We start from the raw sequence: 8704 nt of genomic DNA, 5'->3' as shown, positions 1-8704 counted from the left end.
TACTTAAATCGTATACCAATCCTTTGATCCAATAATTGCACCAAGATTAGAGATCCATACGTGTTGCTACTTTTAAAGGAAATATTGTACTTGTATACCAACTCTTTGGACTTTGAGCAAATAATTGCACCAAATTTTGTTATAGTTGGATTACTACGTACTACACGTCAAGCCTCATGACATCTTAATTATTATTTAAATCTTCAAAACAATACTTAATGTGGCTACAAACCACCAACTCCTATGTAAGCCAAAACAAACCAACCAACAATATTATTCTTGGAGTTAATGTCACTTTAACGTGTAGAAAATTTTAAAAAGAGTAGTTGCCACACGAGGACGACTTAACTATATAATATGGAATTTTTGGAAGATTGCGGAAAATTTTCAATGCAAATGGGATTATACTAATAATTTGGCTCAATTATTTAGATATGTTCCTCAATGAGAGATGAGACAAGAGAGAAAGAGGCTAAGCAATGGAGAAAAGGGAAGGCAAGAGAAGGATAGTGTTAGTTCCAATTCCAGCACAAGGTCATGTTACTCCAATGATGCAACTTGGGAAAGCCCTTTACTCCAAGGGCTTCTCGATTACGGTTGTTGAGGGACAGTTCAATCGAGTAAGGTCTTCTTCTCAACACTTCCCTGGTTTTCAGTTTGTCACCATAGAAGAAAGCTTAGCAGAGTCCGAACTCGTGAGACTCGGAGGAATCGAGTTTATGATAAATCTCAACAAAACCAGTGAGGCAAGCTTCAAGGACTGTATAGCTCAGTTGCTGCTACAACAAGGCAGTGATATTGCTTGTATCATCTACGACGAGTTCATGTACTTCTGTGGAGCTGCAGCTAAGAAGTTCAACCTTCCCAGTGTCATCTTCAGCACTCAAAGTGCTACAAATTACGTTTCACGCTTCGTACTAAGTAAAATCAATGCTGACAAGTTCTCGGTTGACATGGAAGGTGCCCAAAACAATATTAATAACACATCCGGAAACCATTTGTTTCACTTAAACTTAGTATATATATTTTTTTTGTTTTGCAGATCCTGGAATGCAAGAAAAGATGGTGGAAAATTTGTATCCACCATTACGATACAAAGACCTACCGACTTCAGGACTGGGGCCACTAGATCACCTTTTTGAGGTCTGCAGGGAAGCAGCCAACAAAAGAACTGCTTGCGCTGTTATCATCAACACCGTGAGCTGTCTAGAGAGCTCATCTCTGTCATGGCTAGAACAAGAAATTGAAATTCCGATGTACCATATTGGCCCTCTTCACATGACAGCTTCCCCACCTTCTAGATTACTTGAAGAAGACAGGAGCTGCATCGAATGGCTAAACAAGCAAAAACCGAGGTCAGTGATATACATAAGCTTGGGAAGCATATTTGACATGGGAACTAAGGAAGTTTCGGAGATGGCTTGGGGCTTGTGTGATAGTAACCAACCTTTCTTATGGGTCATCCGAGATGCCTCTGAGTCATTGCCAGAGGAAGTCAGTACGATGGTCTCAGAAAGAGGAGGATACATTGTAAAATGGGCACCGCAGATAGAAGTACTTGGACATCCTGCAGTAGGAGGCTTCTGGAGCCACTGTGGATGGAACTCAACGCTTGAAAGCATTGCAGAAGGAGTTCCAATGATTTGTAGGCCCTTTCATGGGGAGCAGAAGTTGAACGCAATGTATATAGAAAGTGTTTGGAGAATAGGTTTTCAGGTGGAAGGTAGTAAAGTGGATAGAGGAGAAGTTGATAGAGCTGTAAAGAGGTTGATCGTGGATGAAGAAAGTGCCGGGATGGAGGAGAGAGCCCTTGTTTTAAAAAAGAAGCTAAAAGCCTCTGTGAAAAGTGGGGGTACCTCATACAACGCTTTGGATGAGCTTGTCAAATACTTGAAAACAATGTGAAAATGTTGAACTTCATGTATTATTAGAGACGAACTGTATTGATCAAGCTTGATCTTGCAAAATGTAAAAGTATGTGGTTTTTCCTATTCAAATAATTAGATGAATATAAAATTTATCCAACCAAAAAAATCATGTTTATATGATATACATCTTTTGTTATAATTGCAACAAGATGAGCTAGTGCCAGAGTTTCATCCCCTGAGCTACAAAGACTATCCCGTTTCATGATATCACAATTCTTTTGTAAACTATTCCAAGTTTTGTCAAAGATATGCAGACTCTTTCTCCTAAACGGGTGCAGTGATTGAAGAACCTAAACCTACACAAATCCTGTTAATCGATAATTGAGTTTGTAATGTATTAAGTTAATTATTAGTTAAGAGTCGTGATGTTTCGATGATGTGGTATTGTCTAAACGTCACAAGTAGAAGAGATTGAACTCTTATTTGCGTCTGTTGTTTATCTATTTAAGCATCGATACTATGATGTAAACACACAAGTTTTTTTATCAATAAAAAGGTCTGTTTCTGTTATTTTGATTTGTTCTTTACAAACAGAGAGTCTTAGCAGAACAGAACAATAAAGTAAACACTTGCTGTAGAAGAAGAAGAAGCCTTTGCTTCTAACATGGTATCAGAGCCCTACTGATTCAAGGGCCTATTCAAGTAAAAAGTTCAAGCAAGAAACAGAGAAGATGGAGACGACATCTCATCAAGTAATTCCGATATTTGATGGAGAAAATTATGATTTCTGGAGAATCAAAATAAAGACGATTCTAAAGACAAAGAAGTTGTGGGAAGTGGTGGAGAATGGTGTTCCAACAGAGCCAGAGAATGTTGATACAGCATCACGAGGACAAACCATGGAGAAAACATCATTGAAGGATTTGATGCGCTGCAACTGTTACAAACGGCAGTATCGGATCAAATATTTCCGCTTATAGCACCAGCAGTTACTTCTAAAATCGCTTGGGATGCATTGGAATCTGAGTTTCAAAGATCTTTCCAAGTTCGATTGATCAATCTTGAGTCCCTGAGAAGAGAGTATGAAAACCTGAAGATGAACGATAGTGAAAACATCAAGGTTTTCACGGGAAAGTTAATTGATTTGGCAAGATGAGCTAGTGCCAGAGATTCGACAGTATGGTAGCCGTGATGGAGCAAACAAAGGATCTACAAACTTTGGCTGTGACAGAGTTAATTGGTACTCTACAAGCACAAGAAAATCGTGTTTTTTCACGGTATGAGAGTTCGACCGAAGGAGCATTCAATGCACAACTAAGTGGGCAAAAATTTGTTTTCAAAAGGGAAAACAAATTCGGAGAATGTCATGTAAAAGGCAAAAAATGGTGTGGTTTATGCAAAAAGGATTATCACGCAGAGGCTGATTGTTGGAAGAAACAGAAAAAGGTGTTCAACAGAAGGTTTCCAAAAGTAAGAAGAAATGTTACAACTATGGTGAAGCAGGACATTTCTCAAGAGATTGCCGTTCAAAGAAATATGAACGTGCAAATATGAGTCTTGAAGAAGAAGACGAAGAAGATGAAATTCACATGCTGTTCAGTGCAAGTGAAGAAACACCAACAATCAAGCGAGAAGATATTTGGTTGGTAGACAGTGGCTGCACCAATCACATGACAAAGGAAGAAAAATACTTCACAACATTGGATAGAAGTATTAACGTTCCGATCAAAGTCGGAAACGGAGCGGTCGTAATGACAGCCGACAAAGGAGACATCACTATCATGACTAAAAAAGGAAAATGAGTCATCAAAGATGTTTTTCTAGTACCAGGATTGGAGAAGAATCTTCTAAGTGTTCCACAAATAATATCTCATGGATACCGTGTCAAGTTCGAAAACAAGCGCTGTATAATCTTAAATCCTATAAGGAAAAAGATTATGGAGATTAAGATGGTTCGAAAGAGTTTTCCAATAAAATGGAATTCTTCTCAAGAAGATGCCATGGCAGCTCGTGAAGCAGAAGAAGAAATGGAGTTATGGCATAGAAGATTGGGTCATGTGGGAAATTCGAGAATACTACAAATGCAAAAGAAGAAGATGGTGGATGGCTTACCAAAGTTGCAAACAAATCGAGAAGTATGTGGAGCATGTAAGCGTGGAAAGCAAGCAAGAGATGCATTTCCCAAGGAATCCCTGACAAAGACAACGGAGAAACTTGAGATTGTTCACACCGATGTCTGCGGGCCAATGCAAACAGAGTCACTCAATGGAAGCTGGTACTTCTTATTGTTCATTGATGACTACACTCATATGTCTTGGATATACTTTCTTAAAAACAAATCTGAAGTATTTGTGATCTTTAAGAAGTATAAGTCCTTGGTGGAGATTCAATCGGGAAACAAGATAAAGAAGCTTGATCCGATGGTGGAGGTGAATTCACATCAAGCGAATTCAATGGCTACTGTCATGAATGGGGAATCGAGAGACAAGTAACAGTTCCATACTTTCCACAACAAAACGGTGTTGCAGAGCGTAAGAACCGGTCTCTAGTGGAGATGGCACGAACCATGATTACTGATGAAGGACTACCTCAAAAGCTTTGGGCTGAGGCAGTATATACATCAACATATCTGCAAACTCGTTTACCCACCAAAGCCATAGAGGAGGAAGATATCACGCCAATTGAGAAGTAGAGTGGCCATAAACCAACAGTTGGTCACCTAAAGATTTTTGGGAGTCTATGTTTTGTTCATGTGCCAAAAGAGAACAGAAGGAAATTAAATGAAAAAGCAAAGCGTGGGGTCTTCACTGGTTACAGCAGTACAACCAAAGGATATAGAGTGCTCATTCTAGAAAATGAGGAGGTTGAGATATCAAGAGATGTAGCATTTGAAGAAGGAAAGAAATGGGATTGGGAAAGACAGACAGAAGTAAAGAAGAACTTTTGTCTTCCTCTCAATATCCTTCCAGATCAAGGAGATGAAGAAGATCAACAACAAATAAGCGACAATCCAGTTTTGCCTCAACCCGGTGATCTAAATCACGATGAAGAAGAAGACGCTCCAACATCTTCTCAAACGCCAAAGAGATACAAGTCCATCACTGATATAATGCAAATCGCACCTAGGACGAATCTAGAAGAAGCGATTCCAGCATATGAAGCATGTTTTTCACAACAGAGGAACCACAGACATATGATGAAGCCTCCAAGATCAGAGAATGGAGAAGTGCCATGGAAGAGGAAATCAAGATGATAGAGAAAAATGGAACATGGCAACTTGTGGAGAAACCAAAAGAGAAAAACGTTATTACCGTGAAGTGGATCTATCGTATCAAGACCAATGCAAATAAAGATCCAATCAAGTATAAAGCAAGGTTAGTGGCAAGAGGATTCTCTCAACAATATAGTGTTGATTATCTTGAAACATTTGCACCTGTTTCAAGACACGATACAATAAGGACCATATTTGCTCTAGCTGCACAAAAGAAGTGGAGGCTTTATCAAATGGATGTAAAATCAGCATTTCTCAATGGAGAACTCGAAGAGGAAATCTATGTTGCACAACCGCCTGGGTTTATAGTCGAGGGAGAAGAAGAAAAAGTCTTGTTGTTGAGTAAGGCGTTGTACGGATTGAAACAAGCCCCTAGGGCTTGGTACGGAAGAATCGATTCATACTTTCTTCAAAGTGGATTTCAAAGAAGCATGAATGATGCAGCCTTGTACGTGAAGAAGAACGACAAGGATGTGGTGATAGTAAGTCTCTACGTGGATAACTTAGTAATCACTGGAAGCAACTCTCAACTTATCGAAAGGTTCAAGGAGGATATGAAGAAGGAATTCGAGATGACAGATTTGGGGCTATTAAATTATTTTCTGGGGATGGAAATAATTCAAGATGATCGTGGAATTTTTCTATCACAAGAAAAATATGCCAATAAATTCATTGAGAAGTTTGGCATGAATGGAAGCATGAGTGTTAGTTCTCCACTTACACCAAATGCAAAGAAGATAGAGGATGATGAAAAATATGGTGAACCAAGAAAGTTCAGAAGCATCGTTGGTGGTCTCTTATATCTCTGTGCATCAAGGCCAGATTTGATGTTTGCAAGTTCTTATCTCTCACGATACATGAGTGTGCCACTCATGAAGCACTATCAAGAAGCCAAGAGAGTCTTAAGATATGTCAAAGGTACATCTAACTATGGAGTTCAATTCACAAGTGTTGAAAGTCCAGAATTGGTAGGTTACTCATACAGCGATTGGGGAGGCTCAATTGAAGACAAAAAGAGCACACAGCAAACTGTGGCTCGGGAATGTTCTGTTGGCAATCTAGCAAACAGCAAACTGTGGCTCTATCAACAATAGAAGCAGAGTATGTTGCAGTATGTGCAGCAACAAACCAAGCAATTTGGCTACAGAGACTTCTAGAAGAACTTGGATTTACGACTGAAGAAGGTGTTCAAATTTACTGTGACAACAAGTCAGCCATTGCAATCGGCAAAAATCCAGTGCAACATTGAAGAACCAAGCATATAGAAATCAAGTATCACTTTGTTCGAGAAGCACAACAAAAAGGTTTAATTCAACTCAAGTATTGCGAAGGAGAAGTTCAACTTGCAGATCTTCTGACAAAGGCACTTGGCGGATCAAGGTTTGAAGAACTAAGGAGGAAGCTTGGAGTAAGACCCAAACTCAATTAAGGGGAAGTGTTAATCGATAATTGAGTTTGTAATGTATTAAGTTAATTATTAGTTAAGAGTCGTGATGTTTCGATGATGTCGTATTGTCTACACATCACAAGTAGAAGAGATTGAACTCATTTGCATCTGTTATTTATCTATTTAAGCATTGAAACTATAATGTAAACACACAAGTTTTTTATCAATAAAAAAGTCTGTTTCTGTTATTTTGATTTGTTCTTTACAAACAGAGAGTCTTAGCAGAACAGAACAATAAAGTAAACACTTGCTCTGTTCTGTAGAAGAAGAAGAAGCCTTTGCTTCTAACAAATCCGACATATGTTTCAGAAAGTATCATATCCTAAAAATCGAATATGAATAAACAAATAAAATGCTATTTCTCGTGGGGTTCACAATCACTCTAGTTTAATTTATTTTAGCTACCATGGACAAATCGAATTAGTATTAATATCATTACCATAACTCTTGCGTAACTCTAGAAACTATATATTAAGATACATGAACACAAAGGAACAAAACAAATGGATCAACTCACTTCTTCAATACGCAGGGCCGGCTCAACTTTTTTTGGGATCTGGTGCCAAATTTTTATTTTTTTCCCCAAAACTAAGGTTATAGTTGCAATGTTTCAAACTTTATGACCCTAATACAAAATATCTAAAATATAAGACCTAAAACCTTTAAAAAAAAAATTAAAAATTCAGGAGACATGGTGCAAAAGCACCTAAGGAGACATGGTGCAAAAGCACCTACTGCACTGGGTCAGCGCCGGCACTGTCAATACGCTTTGCAGTATCTTGCCAAACCCGTCTGCTTGCCACGTACCAGGACACTGTCTGCCAGGTCATTGCAGAAGATTGTGACGAATCTCCTCCTCGCGTCCGGCGTGAGTCGAATCTCTGAGCATTGTGGTGTCTTTGCTTTCATCTAACAGAATACACAAGAAAGCAGTATATGATCTAACTCACATACTGGCTCATATTGCCCTCCTACGGTAAGCCTTCCCATCCTGCTTACAAGCTATGTTGATTTCATAGATCAAGTTCCATCTCTTCACATACTTGTTCACTAAAAAAACAAAATATTTTTGTCTTTTTATTGTTGCATCATTATAAGAAAACATCAAATCTAAGTAATATGATAGCCTCTGCCCTTAAATGTAAATTAAGCAAAAGTAGGCTGCAAATGCTGACCCCATAAGTAGGCACTTAGTTAAAGACAGAAGCATAATCATAAATAAAACATAACTAAGAACAGTCCCAAAATTATAAAGTCCATTTCACACATATACAAACCCCATTTTTTTTTGGTAACAGTATAAACACTATATTAGATCACTTAGACCATCATCACTTAGACCATCATTACTGCAGTAATGATGACATCGTTACTTTAAAAAAAATATTATTTTAATCATATATATATATTTATATTTTTATTAATGGCAACCATTAGAAATACGACACGTGGCTATTTGTTAAGAGTAACGATTCTTCAGCAAGTCACTCAAACACCGATTTTTTAATTTTTTTCTTCTCTTTTATTATTATATATTATTTTTTAAGCAATCCTCTTTCTGAGTAATCCCACTAATGATGCTCTTATTATTCTTATTTTATTAAATTTTTAGAAAAACATGATTTTTAATTATTTTTTGTTGAAGGTATAATATTATTGCCCTCGGTCAAATTAATTTCTAGATTCGACACTGGAACTATATATATACACATATCATAATTTAGTATAAGTCATCATAGTGTAAATTCTTTGGAGGTTGAATTGACACTTATATGTCAATTTCTTTATTTAAATATGAAAGTTACATTAGCTGGTCTACTGTGCTCTCAACACACCAAAACAATTTCATGAAATATTAATAGAAAATATTTGAATTTACTGAATCAATACCGGTTTCTAGTAGTAGAAAAATATCTACTGTGGAAAATGGTCACGCACCAATACGTATATATCAACTCTTTGGACTCTTCATGCAATAATTGAGTTAGCTTAGGTGGCTTCCACCAAAAGGAAACATGCACGTTTTTCTTAGAGTTAAATAAATGTCACTTTCTTCCTTTTACTAAAGGCCCATGCAAATTAATTTTCAATAATAGTAGTAAGTTGGATCAGTTATTT

General features: G+C 37.5%; 1 protein-coding gene across 1 annotated transcript; it reads left to right on the top strand.

Annotated features, from left to right (window-relative positions):
• The first annotated feature begins 373 nt into the window (after window positions 1–373).
• Window positions 374–1967, top strand: LOC104711122 (UDP-glycosyltransferase 76E6). Its single transcript, XM_010427805.2, has 2 exons — window positions 374–960; window positions 1043–1967. Exons 1-2 carry the CDS (start codon window positions 480–482, stop codon window positions 1903–1905), a joined length of 1344 nt encoding a protein of 447 aa, XP_010426107.1. The 5' UTR covers window positions 374–479; the 3' UTR covers window positions 1906–1967.
• The last annotated feature ends 6737 nt before the right edge of the window (window positions 1968–8704 follow it).

The sequence above is a fragment of the Camelina sativa genome, chromosome 9, assembly GCF_030686135.1.
Source record: "Camelina sativa cultivar CO46 ecotype springtype chromosome 9, ASM3068613v1".
Classification (NCBI taxonomy): domain Eukaryota; kingdom Viridiplantae; phylum Streptophyta; class Magnoliopsida; order Brassicales; family Brassicaceae; genus Camelina; species Camelina sativa.
This window is presented reverse-complemented; position numbering and strand designations above follow the sequence as displayed.